The following is an 18,151-nucleotide window of genomic DNA, read 5'->3' as shown; positions in this document are numbered from 1 at the left end:
TTCATAGACATACAGTTGATTTTAGTATGCTTCCCCTTTCTCTCTCGTGTGTCCAGAGTGTGGAATTTGAATTTGGTTAACAATGAGTGGTTACTTAAAGTTTTTGAGCGGTGGTGATAAAGTGGCATAATTAAAAATGTTTTGGGAAGATGATTCCTAAAGCTGTGTTTTTAAATAAGGGGGATGCCTGGAGACAGGAATATGACTACAGTGCATTCAGGGAGTTGCTTTTAAAGAACTGAAGTATAGCCTGAGGAAATGAGAAAAACAGAGATATGTAAAGAGGAACAAAGTAATGAATGAGTAGGACTTGACAGTGAAGAAGACTGAAAAAGGAAGGAATAGGAAATTGCTTTAAGATTGTACACACTATTAGCCAAAGGATGTAGGAAAGAATTACTTGGATACAGGAGGGAAACTCTTTAAATTTTCACTATTATGGAAACAACCTAAATATCCATCAACAGGGAACTATTTAAATAATTAGGCCACTTCCAATTAAGGTAATTCTTTGCAGTTATTTTTAGAAAGTCCTCTGATGGGAGCAATCTTCAGTTATTTTTAGAAAGTCCTCTGATGGGAGCAATCTTCAAGATAAATTGTTAAATGAAAAAGCATGATGCAAAGAGGTGTGTAAAATATGCTACTCTTTATGAGAGGGAAAAGGGATTGTGTAAAGCTATTTATGTGTAGTCTTTGTATATGAATAGACAATTTCTAGATGGATACTAAAAAAAAATTCCAGCTTTTGTGTTGGCCTCCGATGAAGGGAACTGTAGCACTGTGGTCAGGAGTAGGAGAGAGACTTATTTTTCACTGTATACTACTTTTAAGTTTTTGAATTTTGTGGTATAAGCATGATATCATGAAAAATGTTTAATGGTTCAAAATAAATTGTCTTCAAAAGTTGTGAGGGCCACATTGCCCACAGAAACCCATGTGATTTGAGTATAGTCCATACAAAAAAGGGGAAAAGAAGCAACCATTTAAAAATATGCCAACATGTAGGAGGCATACAGCATGATGTGCTAGATAAAACACATAGTTTTTAGAGTCGGAAAGACCTGGATCTTAATTCCAACACTTGCTAATTTTGTGGCCTTGGGCCACAAATTAACCTTCTTGAGCCTTAGTTTTCTTTTCTGAAAAATACCTTTATAAGGTTACTGAAATAAATAAAGATAATGTTTGCCTTGGACATAGTAGCTATTCAAAAATGGTAGCTATTATATTTTGTTGTTATAATTGCTCTTTATTTAATTTTAACCAGGCTCAAGATAATCGGTGAAGACACAAATTACTTCTTATTAATGATAAGAGACAGTATAGTATAATGGGGAAGATTGTTCCTGGTTTTGAACACTCCTGCTCTATTACTTACTAATGTGTAGGCAAGAAATTGCTGAACTCCCTGTGCCTTAGTTTCCTCTTTTGTAAAATGGAGCTAATAATAATTGTATCTCATAAGATGGTTATGAGGCTGGTCATTTAGACCATCATTTAGAATTAAAGATGGTCATTTAGAACAAATGCAGAGGAATGCTTCCAAAATGCCTGGTACATAGTAAGTACCAGATAATCATTTGCTATTGTTATTATTTATTTATTTACTATAAGTATTTTTGCTGCTGTTTGTATTATCTTGCCTGACAATAAATGGCACAAGTACCTTTTTTTTTTTTCTTCCACAAGTCTCACACTTTGTGTATCTTTTTCTGGACATATGTTTTCATTTATCTTGGGTAAACACCTAAGGAATTGCTAAGCTATAGCATAAATGGATATTTAACTTTAGAAGCCACAATACCATTTTACCAAAATCACAATACCATTTTGAGGGAACATTGGAAACAGGGTCAAGGAAAAGAGGTCCCATGTGGAAAGAGTATAAGTAGGAAATCATAACAGAGCCTCCTCAATCTTCACCTTCTTCAAAGACAGAAAGAAGGGAATAGGGGGAGTTGGTGGGAGGTAGAAAAAGAGAGTCACAGGTTTAATAGAGGAGGAATTCTTCAAAAAGGTTTCGCCCTCTGGCATGCAAATTTATATTCTTGTAACTATTTATAAAGTACTTTATATCTATGATTTTTTTTAACTTTGCAACAATGCTATGGTGTAGGTAGAACACATATTACAGTATTCCCTTTCACAAATGAGAAAACTAAAGCTCAGAGAAGTCAGAATGACCTCTCAGAAGAAGTGTATTATACCGGGTATTTTAGGTCACTGTTATCTGAAAAGCGTGCTGTAGTAGGCAGACTCCATCCTTCTAGGCCTATTTCTCTCCATCTGGTCACAGGGTTATCAATAGCTCTGAGTCTACTGACAACCCAGATGATTGCTGATTACTTTTTTCAGCTAAGTTTGTCCCTTGCCAATCATCTCTCTTCCTTTTTGCTAATTTCACTTCTCAGCCTGATCATAATATCATAATAACATATTGTTTTAGTCATAGTATAGTGAGCTCTGGAGAAACAAGAAGTAGCCGCAGAGCCCTTGTTCTCTATACAGATTAGTTGTGTGGCCCAGTATTTAAAATACTTTAGAAACCCTTATAATAAGGAGGACCCGTTTCAATAATAGTTCTGTTATCAGAAATGTGATTAAGGGATATCAGACGTATGTCCTCCCACTTTGCCTTAAAGGGACATTTCCTACTTCATCCAGTTTCCCATCTTGATCTTCAAAGATAGGCTAAGATTCCGAGGTCTCTTAAACCCCAGCAAGAGCCTTTCCTAGTTCTTTGTGGAAAGTTCTACCACGTGATTCAGAACCTACCTATAGTGTTCCCAACGAAGAGTTTACACCTTTCCAGCCTTGGGTGGTATGCAAAGAGCACCAGATTTGTAGAGAGAACAACTGCCATTTACTAATTTTCAGTCTTTGGGCAAATTGTTTACCTTTTCTAAGCCTGGGTTTTCTTACCTGGGGATGCTAATAATCTCTGCCCTTTCTATTTACTTCAGCATTTGATGCTAGGAACATCAAGAAAAGATAATGTTTTGAAAGCCATTTATGAACTATAAAATGCTATGTACATGTGTAGATATTGTTACTCTTGTTGAACATGTGGCTATACTTTTGCCTCCTCTTTCTGATCCACTTCTGTCACTGACCCGATGCTAAAGAAAATGGACCCATCCAACTGTTTTAGAAGGAGCCTTGTTCCCAGGGAATTTCTTTATTAATAATTCACTGTAAGGAAGTAAAGTTTTTGCTTTAGAATGTGCAGCTGAAGAACAAAGCTTCAGCCTGCAGCATTTGCCCATAAAGATTCCTAAGAGGCATGGTGATGAAGTGTGATTCCTTCTGCAGACTGATGACAGCAGTGGGGACTTAGACCCAGGAGTCTTGCTGACAGCGCAGACCATCACATCTGAGACCACAAGCAGTACCACCACAACTCAGATTACTAAGGTAACAGACCAGCTATAACTTCTATCTGGAATCCAGTGGCATGCTGAGCTTGCTGCCTCTTTTCCTGAAGGACCCTGGTCCATAGGAAGGGTTTTCAGCTCCATCCCGAGAAACCCAAATTATTCCAAGTGTTCAGTTTCCTCTGTGGAAAGGCCCTGCTGCTTTCCCCCGCAGTAAACCCAGAGAGACCCTGAGAATATTCCTGCCTACTCAGTAGTCTCAGTAGTTCTCAAGAAAGACCACAGTCAAGAAGTGACTGTTCTCTTTGCACATCTGTCTGTCTCTCTTATCAGTGAGTCCCTTATCCTTCTGGTAGAGGTAAGTTTAAAAAGTCAGTTTAAGGGCAGGTGGTGTTGGTATTATTATGCAACCATATTTTCCAAGCCAAAAATTAGGACCAAGGGTCTGACAAAGAATCTTTATGTTATGCCCGGTGTTGGTCTATGGAAACTGTGGTTTGGATGCTGAAATATTAGAATATATTAGAATATGGCTTATGGGAGCAAGATAAAGAGTCCAGTTGCAATCTGTGTGGCATTTTTGCTCATTGTCTTTTTTTTCCTTCTGAAAATCATCAAATAAAATATACAGGAGAGGAGCAAAGGGAAACACCTATCTTTTTGTTTACTCTGAATTTCTGTTGTGTTTTAGAGGAAGAAAAGGGAGAGAGTAAATAAATAGAGCCCTGTGCCCTTCTGGTTAGTTTATTAGAGATTTTAGTAATCCAAGGGAGTAGAGCCATGCTCAGCTTAGCAAGTCTAACCAAGATTTTGGACAGGTGAGAGATTTTGAAGTGGAGCTTTAAGAATAATCTCTTACTTTTTTTTTTTTTTCTTTTTCATCCTTTCTTGCTATATTGCTAAACTCATATGACCAACTCCCTTTGGTTTCAGACTGTAAAAGGTGGGATTTCAGAGACCCGGATTGAAAAGAGAATTGTGATCACAGGAGACGCCGATATTGACCATGATCAGGTGGGAATGCTGAGGAGATTCTGGGGAGGGGTCCCTGGGCAGGAAGATTGTTGAATGTAGAAGGAGTTTTCTTGCAAAGTACTCCTCTGCCATCTTCATCTCCAGAAAGCCCCTTTGGCTACTCTTAGTTCTTAATCAAGAAGAACTGAGCTTCAGAAGGGGAACAAAAGGAATCAAAACACAGAGACCTGTGTATAGGACCCTTTTTTATTCATTCATTCAATGTATGAAAATGCAAGGGATTTCTGATTTTTGCCTTCACTTCCTTTGCCTCATCAGCTTCCTGTAGTTCAGAACCTAAGAAGCTTCAGGTCCTGCATTGTTTAAGTTAGGGAAGTAAAGAAATGTAATGGAACGTGTAATTTGGACTCAAATCAACTTTGGTTTAAATCGTGGTGCTTACCTAGCTCTTAATCTCTCTGAGCCCTCAGTTCCTCATCTGTAAGATGGGGATTGTAGCATATTCCTCTCTCGATTGTTTTGAGGATCAAGTGACATACTGGATGTACAAGTGTGTGTCACATGGTGGACTTGCAGTAAATGGACCTGTTGTCATTCAGGGATTATCATGTACCCAAACCTGTGCTAGAGATAGTAGATGATGTTAAAACAAAACAAAGTCATAATCCCCACCCTCAGAGGGCTGTGATAGCTATGGAGACAACTAGTGGGGGCATGGTATTATGAACAAGAAATCAGGAGACTTGAAACTTGGTTTCTGTCCTGGATCTGTCATTGACTTGCAGAGTGACCTTGGGCAAATCACTTTACCTCTGAATTTTTTTCTTCTCCTAAAAGAGAGTAGGTTGATCTAGATAATTTCTGGGCCCTTCTGAGCACTAAAAATTCTGTTTTTATGTTAATTAGGTGCTAATTGTGTGGTGTAAGCAATTAGCAAATAATAAGGTCAGAATTAATGTTCCCAATTCTCTGCTGGGTATAAAGTTAGAACAGTAAAGCTGCAAAGAAGAGGGGGTAGAAGAGACTGCATGCAAATGCTTCTGGAGTCATTGACAGGATTGCTGAAACAATAATTCTGTGGTCTTTATGCTGATATGCTGAGTGCTTTAAACAAAAAGAAAAACAGAGCTGCAGTGCTGGCAGTTAGTTCCCTTGGTAGGGAAAGTTGAGACTTAAAGCTGAGAACCCTGGACTCTGGATCCCAGAAAAAAGGCTGAGAACCCTAAGTGGGAGGTCTTGCAGTCTGTTGCCCCGGTTCAGTGGGTCCTGCTGCATTCCCAGCCTGCACCTACCTATTTAGTCTGGTGTGATGTGATCCCTGCTATGTATATGCTCAGTCTGTGCTAGACAGCAAGAGCAGTCAACAAAGTATTTTACTTCTCTGACCTTTACTTTCACCATCTGTAAAATAAAGATAATCATAGGTTTCTTCCAGGGTTGTTGTGATAAAGGAATAGCGCAAAGAAGTCTTCCACTATCCCTTAGTTCTCCTAGGTACTGAGGTAGAAAAGGCATAAAATATGGTGCATTTTGGCTGGGGAAGGTGGCACTTTAAGGACTAAATAGAAGCTGGCCAGAGTAACCAGGGAGAAGGCTTGAGCTGGACCTTCAGGCATGAGTAGGTGTGTTGGACAAACAGCACTGAGTAGCAAGAGCAGGAGGCTATTGAGATATGGAGTTGGCAGGTCCAAGCTTGGCTTTCATGGGGGCCAAGACCAGAAGAGGCATCTTCTTTCTTTCCCCTGTCTCTCCTAGAGATGGTTATTAAGAGTCAGGGTCAGCAGTCCAGCTAGTCAGATCTAACTGAAGTCCTTTGTGATTGGCACTCTCTCTGAGAATCCCCAAACTACCATCCCCCAAAGACTGTGTTGAGTAAGTTTTCCACCTTGACTTGCAGCCCAAGGAGAGTGGCATCATTGTTCTTCTTTGATTTTCCTTCTGTGCTCTTCAGCTTTTGTAAAGTATTAAAAATTCTCCAGATCTAAAACAGGGTCCCTGTAGGAAAATAAAAGACAGGATAGTAAGGAAGAAAGTCTGATAGATGAGTTAAAATCTTGTTGTATTACTTACCAGTTATGAAACATTGAACACTGTAACCATTCAATCTCAGTTTCTCATCTATAAAATGGGAATAATGATACTACCCTAATTCACTGAGTTGTGGGGAAGATAATAAGTAAATAACAGGTTACATGCTTAGGCCACATATGTGGAAGGCATACAATAAATGTTAGCTTCCTCTTTTCCTTCCACCTCATTCTTCCTTCATTCTTTCCATGTCAGCCAAAGACATCACTTCCTTTTATAGCATACTTGTTTATTTTCCTCTCCTGTCCTGAACTTCTTGGTTATACTGTGTTGAACTCAGATTTTGCTTTGCCCTCTAGACTCACTTCTTGAGTGAATCCTCCTGGGCCCACACAGACAAGTGCATCTCTCACCCCTGAAGTCCCTCTCTTGATATCTTGAAAGAATCACTAACCTTCCCTGTGTCTGTGTTATTAGGCCAGGAACCCTCCCTGCCCAGGACAGGGTGGATAAAGTAACCATCAGCTTGGTTTAGCCTAATGTTGCCCTGGTACTTCAGACAAAAGGATCACATTTGCCACAGAAATGATGTCCTCTGGACTCTGCCTTGCTTTACCAGTAGGCTGCTTTTTGCCTGATGGGCTTTGTTTCTGTCTTTGTCAGGTCCTCGTACAGGCCATCAAGGAGGCAAAGGAGCAGCACCCAGACATGTCAGTGACCAAGGTGGTTGTCCATCAGGAGACTGAGATTGCTGAGGAATGAGCTCAGGTGAGAGGTATTTCAGCTGGATCAAGGATGCCCACTGTCCCAGACTCAGAGAGCTTGGGACAGGAACTCTGGACACTCGGGAGCCCACCTCTTCAAAGAGGTGTCCATGCTAGGATTTGATAAAGTGAAGGCTGAGGAGAGACTAAGTGATGTGGGAGATATAGCAGGTTATTAAGTAGCTGGCTCCAACTTAAGCAAACAGGTCTCTTCATGGCCCCCTGCCCTTAGCAGTGTTGGGTAGGAGGAGGTACCCCAAAGTTGGAGATAAACCTCAACCCACCCCTGGAATCATCATGCATATTCCTGCTTCTCCACTTCATCTTCCCCTCCCTTCTCTCTGCTGCTTTAACCCACCTGTTATGGTATCTCTGAGCTTACCTGGGTGGGCCTGGGGAGAACAAAACCAAGAAAAACAGGATCAAGATGTCTGAAAATGGGAGGGATACATTTTAGAGGGAAGAATGGCAGAAGCTCTAGAGCCAGACTAGAGAATTACAAGCAGGGTAGCTGCTTTCTGGGAGCCAAGGATCCAGATAAATTCATGACTAAAAGTAGTTTACACATGACTTAAAAAAGCCATCAGTGAGAACTAGGACTAGACCTTGTAAAACCTCTTGGACCTTAATTGCCACTTGTGGCCATAAGAACTTGGCTGTGATACTATGTCAGAGAGTAATGGGAGTGGGCAACTTTCTCCTTTTCAGGATTTAAAAAATTTACTTCTCTTTTCTCTAGGAACTATCCTACCCCCAACTCCCTGCCCTTCTCCCATCCAAGAGAAAACCAGCAAAATGATAAAGAAGCTAACCTGGAGTAGTCGGACTTCAGACTTTCAAGATTATTCCAAACCACCAGGAAATTAATTTCATCTTCTGTTTGGAATTTATACCAAGAGATTCTGCTAGATATCACTGATCCTTTTGAATACCTTTTTCTATATTATGATACCAGAAATTGCTCAGCTTTTCACTCTATGGACTGTTTTTAAATAGTGTTTTTTCTTTTAAATGGGGTGGTTTGCAGCCTCTTCAACTAGCCTTTCCCCATTTATTTCCAATCCAGACACTGACAGTGTCCACAGAATTCTTCAGGAAATTCTCCAAAAATTCTGTCAGCTGTGTTGGAGGCCAAAGCCACTGGGCTTCCCTGCTCTTCTCTTAGTTTTATACCCTTTGGATGACAGCAAAAAAAATCATAAACCAGCCCTTTCTCAGAGCCAATGATACGACTTTACCAGAATGTCACGCAGGGTGGCCACCCTGATCCACAGACCCCAGGAAAAAGTCCTTGCCCCGCTTTGTTGTGGGTGATTTGGGTGAGGCAGAGACCTCTGCTAAGTATGTAATGTTTTTCTTCCTTTTTCCCTTCCTTCCTCCAGCCCATTCTTTCTTTTTGGAGCTTCTTTAGATCAAAGACATAAGAAGTTGCTTCAGCTATATCTGATACTGTGAATGTTGGAACATATCGGTGGCCTTCACCTTCCTGCCTTCCCTCCCCAGCTGCCCAGAAGAAGCAGTGGCTCTCTTCCCCCAGCTTCCATCTCAGGAGACCAAAACTCACAGAAAAATAGGCACTTTCAACTAAAAGTTCTAATGGCACCTCTTTAGTGGTGATTTGGGGAAGGAAAGTTAATGAGGTTTTTCAAATAAGGTTTTCCAGTTCTGGGAGTGTGCACTTCACATGGGGAAATGGCAGGTTTACCTCAATCAGATCCTGCCAAGAAGTATTTCTAGATGACCATTCCTGGGCCTCTTTCTTTAATCCCATGATAATAAGGAATATTACTCAGAGAGGGTTGTGTTCCTTGAAGTTTCTTCCCTTCCACAGGCACCTACTTGAAACAGTCCTCTGGAGTAAGAGAATTGGCTTCTAGGGGCCCTCCTTCCCGCAGAGCACTGCATGGCCAAGGGTACATGCACCAGCTCCACTCATTCCCACTTGCCATCTAAGTCTGTTGGGTTTTGAGGACTTGATTTTGTGGTGGACTTTGGGTTTGTTTTATTTATTTATTATTTGGGGGGGGGTGTTGAGTCCCCCATGCCTGTGCACCTCTGATAAAAATTTAGGGGTTATTTTATTCAGCAGGGTTTCTCTAATCTCCCATCTTCCCACAAACAGATCTGCTTGGAAGCTTTTTGGAATCTTAAGTCTAGGCTAGAAGATAGACAGCAGATTTTCATGCTGTTGCTGGGGGCTCCAGGGAAGTGAGCAAGAGAGAGACGCCTAAAGCCTGTTCCTAATAGTGGGAGCCAGCGGAATATGGCCAGTCTCTACTGGCTAAGTTTTGTTGGAACATCGTAGCTGGTTGGAAATGATTTCAGGTGTGTGTATTTTTTGTGATTACTTATGTGAGATTGCTACTAACCAACAGGCAGCTCTCTCTAGGGAGGGACGGTGAGGGCACAGGTGGGATTTGTGATAGGCTTGGAGGAAAAGAGATTGTCTTATCTTGGGAATAGACTTAAAGGCTGTGGGCATAAAATCTGAAATTATTAGGTGTTCTAGGTGGTGCCTAGGCCTGGGCTGTGTTGCCAGAAGTGGCTAGGTTAGAAATGCAGCTCATATCAAACAAGATGCACTGTGAGCTCTCTTCCTAAGAGGAGTGTGCCGATGGCCAGCTGTCCTGAAAGAACTGGGGCTCACAAAACTGAAACCTGTGGAATGAAGAGGGTGGGGAAAATAAGGAGAGCACAAACATGTCCATTTAAAATTTTGGCATACTGAATATTCTGTACATTGCAAATCAGTGTGGCAGTTTTTGTAGCACAGAATCATGAATCAGGGAACCTACACTTTGCCTCAGCTCTGTCACTAACTCACTACACTTCTCTCTCAGTCTATTCCTTGTCTGTAAGGTGTACCAGAAGCTAATGCCCTTCCAGATCTGAGAAGCCATGATGTGGACAAGGGGTATCCTTCCAAGCCTCCTCCCCTTCCCTCTCTGGCACCAGATCTTGGGGTTTGGCAGTTATTTGGATTTTCTTCCTGCTGTGTGTGTGTGTGTGTGTGTGTGTGTGTATGTGTGTGTGTATGAAGAAATACAGGCTCTGTCCAGGTAGAAATGGTGACGAGGGGGGAGGAGAATTCCATTTCCAGGGTCAGTGACTTGGCAGCAATTTTCTTAAAATGACTCAGACACACCACAGTAACAACTCTCGCTGCAGTTTTATTTTCACTTGAGAAATAAAGATTTCCTCCAAGCCACATGAGGTATTTGCCTCCCACCCTCCCACCAAGCAGGACCTGAACCCTGGCTGTACCACCACGTATTCTACAAGGCAGCTGGAGGTGGGGAGACAACAGCCCACCCTTGGAAACGGAGCCAGAACCTGTGGCCTGACCAACACCAAGGGATGCTCACAGGAAACCTCTGCCTAGGAGTCAGCCCTAGGCTGGTTTTGTTTTTACAGATCTCTCTCAAATGTATTATTTTGGTGACAAAAATGAAGGAGCTTTGTAAATTTTTTACAAATTATGAATCATATCAAGTAGTTGTTTACATTTCTTGACAGAATAGGTACTATGGCAGCAGAATCAAATCGGTAAAATCTTTAGATTAAATAGGCAATGATTAGGTCTGCTATTTTGACCTTTTGTAGTAAGAGAAGTGGTTGTAGTGTTTAGATATGTGTTTGGTCTTGCTTCCTGTATTGCATTTTTCAATAAACTTTAAAAAAAAAAACCTGACTCTGTGAGGGTCTACTTCCTACTTTTAAAGTTCTCTTCTACCTACCAGCAACTTGGGAAAAATTAAAATGGGTGGAGGAGACCTACACTCAAGCCATCATTAACACTGTATTAAAGGATTTCTGAGAACTGACAAGTGCCTCCTGCCAACTGAAGGGAGATTTTGTAGCTTAGGCTGCGATGAAGTAAGGAGAGAAGGGGGTTTCTCAAACCCTTTTGGAAAAGGACCAGATCCTCAGAATGAAGGCAGTGGCAGTAGTGTAGCCCTAGTGGGATGTACCCTGCATGGCTGAGAGAAGAATGGGGTTGAGGTGTGGCAGTTTAAGGCTCAGACTCCATCCTGGATGGCAGTAGAGGGTCTTAGCGCCACCCTATGGCCCACTTTCCCAGAGGCCCAAACCATAACACCAAGTCTTAAGGATCCTTGCCTACCACTTTGGGTTTGCCAAGTGCATCTCTCAATTACCCTGGCTTGGACCTCCAGCTCCTCAGAGCTAAGGCCATGTTTGGAGACTGAAGGAATTCCTGAAGCCTAGCCATGCTGTTTTCCAGACTCCACCTTAAAACATGGTCTCCAGCTCAGATGAACCCTGGTTCAGTTGGCATGACTGCTGACATGCACAAAGTCAGGATGCCTTTGCAGCTGCTGGGGCTGGAGCATCCATCCCTACCCCCTGATGTGACTGAAGCATCTACTGGACATTGGGACTCCTGGTCCTGTTAACCACAGTGCATGCTGCACCCTCATAGCAGGCTGGCCTCCACTCCTCCTGCCAACTTGGCATAACTGCCCAGACTGAGGCGGTCCAGCCTTGGCCAGCTGCGGTGAGCACAGTCCCTAATTGCTGGGGCTCCAAGCAGGAGCTCTCCAAGGCCCAGATCTAGAGACTTGGAATGTTCAGTGCAGGAACTGGAGGGCTGCATGGTGATGATCACGTGGCCAGTCTGGGTCCGCGGACCCCAGGGTGGGGAAAGCCCTGGGCCCTTCAGCGGGTAGCTGTTGAGCAGGGCAGGTAACCCCAGGCGAGGATTAGCAGGCTCTGAATGCAGACTCCGCACTGATGGGACGGGTGAGGTACCCCGGTGGGGAGACAGGTCCCAGCTTTCTGGCTCTGCATAGCCTATGGCTCGGGGAGTCCTGGAGCCGGGGCTGGGGAGGAGAGCGCAGTCCCAGCCGGAACCGTCGGGGGGCCGGAGCGCCTGAGTCCGCAGTACACCCTGGCGGAGTCGTCGCGTCTCCAAGTCGCGGTTCTCATACAGCAGCGTGTTGGCGCAGATGAACACGAACAGACCGACGCCCATGACCACCGGCCCAAGGAGCCGCAGCCGCTCGTGGGGGCCTTGGGCCCGGCCAGCGCCGCGACCCTCGCGTCGCAGCTCGCTCATAAGGGGCCCGCTGGCATTGGCGGCTCGGGGCCCCGGGTGCCCGGCGCGGTGCGGCCAGTAGCCGGCCACAGCGATGCCCATGCCCACCAGCACCACAAGCGCCCCCAGCGCCGCGAACGCCCCCGACGGCGAGCGCAGCCGTAGCCGAGCGCGAACCCGCAGAGGCTCTGGCGGGGAACGCGGGCGCCGGCGGCGGCCCAGGCGGCGGCCCAGGCGAGAGACTCGGCCCTCGGGGTTCCTCCGCGCCTCCTGACAGTCTCCCGGGCTCCCAACGGTCATCTCGCCGTCGTCTGGGCGCTCTGCGGAGAAAAGATGGGAGACAGGAACTGAACCGACGGGCCTGGGGTCGGGGCGCCCCGCTCGGGTCCCAAATCCGGGAAGAAATCTTGGGCTGCCTCGCCCAGGCCGCTTGGAGATCCTTGGCTGCCACCCCCGGATTTTCCCGGGCTGCCCGGCGGGGAGCCACCCCCACTCGGGTTTTCCGCAGAGGAGCTGGGAGCCAGGGACGCGCGGCAGAAACCAGGGTTGGCCCGGCCCGCGGGCGGAGAGGAGGGAGGGGGCGCAGAACGCTCCCTGCTGCATCTCTGGCTGCGGGTTCCAGCCGCCTGCCTTCCCTCTGCACCCCCACAGCCAGCCAGCGAGTTCCAGGGCTCGGGAGGCGTGAGGGCTCCCAGCAGCCGCGTAAGTACAGACCCGCTCGACCCCTCCCCCGCACGTGGCTCAGACCGCTCAGGTCCGCAGAGGTCGCGCGTGGGCCCCTCGTATCCAACCCGCCCCCGCCCCCACCTGCGCTTTACATACCGCAGCGTGGGAAGGAGGGGGTGTCAGTGGCTCCAGCCTCTCCTTGCCCGCCCCTTCCTTCCAGACCTCCTCAGTCAGCACTGAAGCTGCAGCAGGAGAGACTTGAGCAAGACTCCGGAAAGACAGCTCTAACCACGACGAGTCAGAGGAGGAGGCGGCGGCAGACTTTGCCCAAGATTTCTTTAAACTAGGCGCAGAAGGGGCCTCCCCCTCCCCCAACGGCCGGATCCCGGCCTGGGCAGGAGGATGGGACTGCCTGTGCTGGGCGCAGGATCTCGCCAGGCCGGTTCCCCTCCCCGCTCTCCCGTCGGCGCGGGCAAGTCTTCCCAGGTTGCGGTGTTTCCAATTCGGGCTCCTCGGAATGAATCATCCCCCTTTCCCGCCGCCTGGCCTCCTTTACGGCCTCCTCCGCCCGAGGCCTCCGTGGCCCGAGCTTCCAGGGCGAGGCGGCACAGCCCCTGCGCCCTAGAGTCCCTGCCTGCCCGGCTTACTCCCCTCCGGCCGCTGGGACTGAGGACTGGACCCGGGCCGGGACAGGAGAAGCCGGGCTGCGTGTCGGGGAGGGAGGGTGTGGAGAGAAACGGTGCCCCAGCCCGGGCGCCCCGGGCCTCAGGAGGGGGAGTTAGGACCTCGCTGTCCAGTGGTGCATCCTTCCTCTTCCGGCCTGGTTTCTAAACAGCTTCAGCGTGGGAGACCGTGGCCGAGGCTCCATGGAGGAGACTTGGCTACGCTGTCCACTCCCCATCCGCACCCCCAAAGCTCAAAACGGGGCACTGCATCCCTGCCTCAGACAGGAGGGCTGAAGGCCCGAGGCCTTACTTTGAGTTGCAGCTTCTACCGCATCTAAAACCTGGTTTCCACAGACGGAAACTGCGGTCCAGAGAGGCGGAGGGGCCTGCCCCGGGCCACACCGCCACGCAAGGCGCGGGCGCCACCAGGGCCGGAGGCCAGGCTTTCCGACCCTCACCCTAGGCTTGGCACCAAATACTGGAGCGTCCAAGGAGGCGGCGGAGCCCATGTCCGCCTTGTCCCTGAGTGTGGAGCCCTTTCCCCACCCCTAAGCCAGAGAAATGACCGCCGCCCCAGCCCCAACGGGAAGGGTGTGCAGGCCAGAGTGATGGGGACACGCTCAGAGACCCCAATATTCTGCAGGGCAGCGATACACGTTGGAGACCACAGGAAGGCGGAGACTTGGGGACACAGCCCGAACGTCCCAAGTCGCGGGCAGTCGCTGAGACCGGGTCCTCCGCATTCCGGAGTCCCCCCACCGCCCGCGGCTACGCTCTGGCCCGGGAGGAAAGGGGAACCCGGCTCCCACCCTCCGGGTCCCTTCTGGAAGGAGGGGGTAAAAAAAAAAGTTGGGGAAAGTTGGGGGGTGGAACTCAGGACCCTAGTTCTGCTCACCTGGCACCACCGCGCCCCGGCGGGTCCTGGTCGCAGTCGGAGCGCGGGGGCTCGCCGCGGAGCCGCGGTCTTGGCGGAATCTCTGCCCCCGGCCCCGCCCCCGGCCCCGGCTCCGCCCAGCGCCGCCCCGACCCCGCCCCTCGAGAGCCCCCGGGACCGTCCGGCCAAAGCAGGGCTGGGCCCGACTGCAAGGAGGAGGCCGCGACTCAGGTGTGAGGGACGCAGGTAAGCACTGTGGTTGGCGTAAGCTCGAGGTGGGGGGCGCGGAGCCCCACATCTGCCATCACCCGCCTTCCCCGCTTACGGCGCTCACGAAGGCCTTGGAGCGCGTCCCCTGCCCACACGGGGAAACCGAGACCCGAGAGTGGCGCGTGCAGCCCGGGCGTGCAGACTCGGGACTCGAAGCCCGCAGGCCCTCCCCGCCTCTCAGAGCCCCTCATCGCAGGCGCCCGGGAGAGGACTCCAGGCGCGGCCAAGAGCCAACTGATGCTCTGCCCGTCCGGGGGGCTTTCCGGAGGAGGCGGCCCCAGTCCCAGCTCCACCCCGACCCACAGCCCTTCCTTTATCTGAATCTCACTGTCTTCATCTGTCAAATGGACATGACCGTGTCTGCCTCGCAAGATGCTAGAGGCGTTAAGAGCAGAGCGCACATCCCAGGGCGCGGACCTGGACACCGCCCCGCCCTCCGCCCGGAGCGCTCAATGAGCAGTAATCGCGGAGCGGGGGAAGAGGGGTAACGGGTGTGGACCCGGCTCTAGGAGCTGGGAGAATCAAAGGGGGTGTCGAGGGTCATGCCTCGACTTCCCCACCCTCCCCCAAGAAGATGCGTCCAGGCTGCCGGGGGAGAGGCGGCGCTGGTCCCAAATACAGCGGGGGTGGGGATGCCGATGCCGAGGTCTTTGGCGCTCCCTCTGCTGTCGGGCCTGAAAGGGGCGGCCCAGCCCTCGCGACGCGCCCGCCCCTAGAGGCAAGAATGTGGAGCGGAGCGGGCCGGGCGGGGGTCGGGCCCGCGGCCCAGTTTCCATGATGCGGGGGGCGTGCTCGGAGGAAGGGGGGTGCGGGCTGGTTTCCTGGTTGCGCGCCCCGTTCCCCCTCACACCCGCAGGCCTGGCCCGGCCCCTCGGGAGGAATTTCCGGCCTGGGATTGATTATAGCCCGGCCCTCCCCCTCTACCCCGGCCGCGGGACCCCCCGGCACGCTGGGGGTGGAGGGGCGGTAATAAGACCCGGCTGTTCGCCGGGGGTAGGGAGGGGAACTCGAGGAGATGGTCGGCCTGGGCCCCGCCACCCCAGCGCGGGGCGGTGCTGACTCGGAGCGGGGCGGGGACCGCGGGGAGCCACACCTCAGCCTGCTCGAACCCGCGCCCTGGATCCTGGCTCTGCCCCTGCCCGGCCCGCCAGGACCTGGCGTGCTCGAGAGGGACTGAAACCACCCCCGAGGGCAGGGCCTGCCCCCGTGCACCGTGGAGGAACCCGCGGCCCCGAGGCCAGCGGCCGGCCCAGGCCACACAGGGGTTGGGGCCGCACCTGCGGGCTCGAGAGCGAGGCCAGGGTCGCCTTCCTGCCTTCCCCATTGGACTGGGGGCTCCGGCCTCCCACCCTTCCCACTTCGCCCACGCCCCATACGCTGACCCCGCTGCGCCCTCCGACCTCTGCCCTCAGTTTTCCCTTACTCCTTGACTCAACCACCCCTCTCCCAACTCCGGGGCCAAAACCTGGACCACCTCCCCATCCTTGCGGACTCCACGTCCCCCTGGCCTTCACCACCTGCCCCTCCTGCTTGCCCAGCAGAGGCGCACACCGCGGCCGCTCGGCTCTCTTCAGACCCCTTCCGCCTGAGCCATCGTAGCCCCTTCGCTTTCAGCAACTAGACATCTCCCGGGAAGTCCCCTCGCCCATTCCTGCTCCTACCCTCTCACCTCTCTGAGGAGCCCCTTCCTCTTCCCCTTCCATCGAATCCATCAAGTCTTGTGGCCCCTGCTCTTTTCGTCTCAGATCAGCCACATTCACCCTTCCCCAGGCCACCAACCACCCCGCCTGCAGCCCCCCGCGGTCTTACTGCCTCCACCCCCCTCCCTAGAGTTGCCAAGCATCTCTACACTCTACCTTCCCAGCTTAAAATCCTCAGTGGTTCCCCTCTGCTCTCCAAACGGAGTTTAAAATCCCCCTTGTCTCCATAAACTGGCTCCTGCCCGTCTCACACTCTGCTCTCTTGGGTGGCTGAACTTGTTTCCATCCCCAAACCCTCTGGGCTAGGCCTCCTGGCCTTGGCACAAGCCTGGCCTTCCATTGGGAACACCTAGCCCCTCCTCTTCCCCTCCTGGCTCGGGCTCATCCTTTGGACCTTCTCTGGGCCTGAGCACAAGCGAGGTTAAATTGTTTGGGAAATTGAGTCTGGCCACTGTCCTCCATCCCCACTGTCTGTGAGCTCTGAGGGGCAGGACTGGGTCTCCCTGGGCAGCCCTGGAGCCCCGGGCTGGCAGTGTCTGACCACAACTGGCCCCAGATGTTAGAGGCATGTGCACAAAGCCAGTGCCTCTCCCACCCCCAGCCCCTTCTGTTCTCCACTCCTAGGGCCCTGGCGGACAGCAGGAGACAAAGGACTTGTCTTTCTGAGCTTCAGTTTCCCCACCTGTTAAAAAAAAGGGTGGCAAAAATACCTCCCAGTGTTGTTTTGAAGATTAAGTAAAAGCCCCACAAGCCGGTGTCCAGCAAACAGCCCCTCCTTCTTCTGACCATGGGGTTTCAGGCACCGAGGGTGGTATCTAAGGGCTGTCAGAACTTTCGCTGGGGTCATTTGTTTGGTGGGGGAGGGAACAGTCCCCTTTCTGAGGTCCGCCCTCTTTCAATCCTCTTAAGAACCGTGGGAGGACACAGATGAGGAAACTGGAGTTCAGAGTGGCAAAGAGGACTGCCAGACTCATGTAGGATCTGCTGGTTCGGCTCTGGGGACATGCAGATGTGTGGGCGGCCAGTGGCCTTGATATTGTGACACCGATTGCCCCAAGTAGCCTATGTCCCTCCCCACATCTGCCTGACCTCTGTGAGCACTTCTGAACCAGGAGACACCTGGATGAGATGTCTCCTGGGGACTGGGGTGGGGGGTTCAACATTTCTCTCCAGGCTCCTCTGGGGGGCACGGGACTGGACAAAGTAATCCTGAGGTCCCTGCATACTTGAGGCTCCATGTCCTATCCAGAAGCTACCATAGGAGGGAGCAGTTGTTACCTCCTTCATGTCACAGCCCTACCACAGGCCACGGAGCAGAAGAGCCTGAAAATTCATCTGTCATCTCAGCTTCAGCAAAAAAACAAACAAACAAAAAAAAAACAGGCAGGGCTGCTCTGGGCTGCCCTGGATTTCCTGTTGTAGCCTCAGGGGTCTCTAAAAGCATCCTTGTCTCAGGGCTGCCCAGCCAGAGGACACAGCTTTGATGCCAGTGTGGCCCCACCCTCCCTACCTCCCAGCTCTGGCCCGGTGAGACCAGGGCCTCAACTAAGAATTCAGAACCCAGATTCAGAGGGAAGAGCATGGCTCCGTGTCCCAGGTGCAGGAATACTGCTCAGTTACTCACGGGTGACCTTGGGCAAGTCATAGCATTTCTCACAGCTCCTCCCGGGTAATATGTCCATACAGGACGATCTGGTGTGCAGATTCAGTAAGAAGTGACTGGAAGGAGAATCCAGAATCCCAGCCCCAGTGCCCCATTTTATAGAGGCAGAAGCC

General features: G+C 50.2%; 3 protein-coding genes across 9 annotated transcripts in view; 1 reads left to right on the top strand and 2 right to left on the bottom strand.

Moving 5' to 3' along the window:
• EPB41 (erythrocyte membrane protein band 4.1) overlaps positions 1–10,829 on the top strand; it is a 259,035-nt gene extending 248,206 nt beyond the window's left edge. For 4 of the 6 annotated variants that reach the window (XM_037827956.1, XM_037827957.1, XM_037827958.1 and 1 more), the window contains 4 exons: positions 3,316–3,417; positions 4,311–4,391; positions 7,044–7,148; positions 7,884–10,829. In XM_037827956.1, coding sequence (XP_037683884.1) covers positions 3,316–3,417; positions 4,311–4,391; positions 7,044–7,142 — 282 coding nt within the window. In that variant the 3' untranslated portion in view covers positions 7,143–7,148; positions 7,884–10,829. The remainder of the gene's footprint in view (positions 1–3,315; positions 3,418–4,310; positions 4,392–7,043; positions 7,149–7,883) is intronic. The other 2 variants (XM_037827962.1, XM_037827960.1) reach the window with 1 other exon arrangement.
• TMEM200B (transmembrane protein 200B) lies at positions 10,295–14,519 on the bottom strand. 2 transcript variants are annotated; one of them, XM_037827965.1, is made up of 3 exons: positions 14,427–14,481; positions 13,023–13,108; positions 10,295–12,520 (listed from the first exon to the last, which is right to left on the bottom strand). In XM_037827965.1, the coding sequence occupies exon 3, from the start codon at positions 12,498–12,500 to the stop codon at positions 11,580–11,582; it is 921 nt and encodes a 306-aa protein (XP_037683893.1). In that variant the 5' UTR covers positions 12,501–12,520; positions 13,023–13,108; positions 14,427–14,481; the 3' UTR covers positions 10,295–11,579. The 2 variants fall into 2 exon arrangements, with proteins under 2 accessions (XP_037683893.1, XP_037683892.1); XM_037827964.1 differs by lacking the exon at positions 13,023–13,108 and having other exon boundaries at positions 14,427–14,519.
• Positions 14,520–15,215: 696 nt separating this feature from the next.
• Positions 15,216–16,049, bottom strand: LOC119514376 (basic salivary proline-rich protein 4-like). Its single transcript, XM_037810114.1, has one exon. It carries the CDS (start codon positions 16,047–16,049, stop codon positions 15,216–15,218), a length of 834 nt encoding a protein of 277 aa, XP_037666042.1.
• Between the last annotated feature and the right edge of the window lie 2,102 nt (positions 16,050–18,151).

Source organism: Choloepus didactylus, chromosome 2 (genome assembly GCF_015220235.1).
Source record: "Choloepus didactylus isolate mChoDid1 chromosome 2, mChoDid1.pri, whole genome shotgun sequence".
Lineage (NCBI taxonomy): Eukaryota > Metazoa > Chordata > Mammalia > Pilosa > Megalonychidae > Choloepus > Choloepus didactylus.
Note: the sequence above shows the minus strand (reverse complement) of the source record. Positions and strands in the feature narration are given on the sequence as shown.

Coding starts and splice junctions, on each gene's coding strand:
- TMEM200B (XM_037827964.1), bottom strand. CDS start 12,500: ATGACCGTTGGGAGCCCGGGAGACTGTCAGGAGGCGCGGAGGAACCCC.
- LOC119514376 (XM_037810114.1), bottom strand. CDS start 16,049: ATGGGGCGTGGGCGAAGTGGGAAGGGTGGGAGGCCGGAGCCCCCAGTC.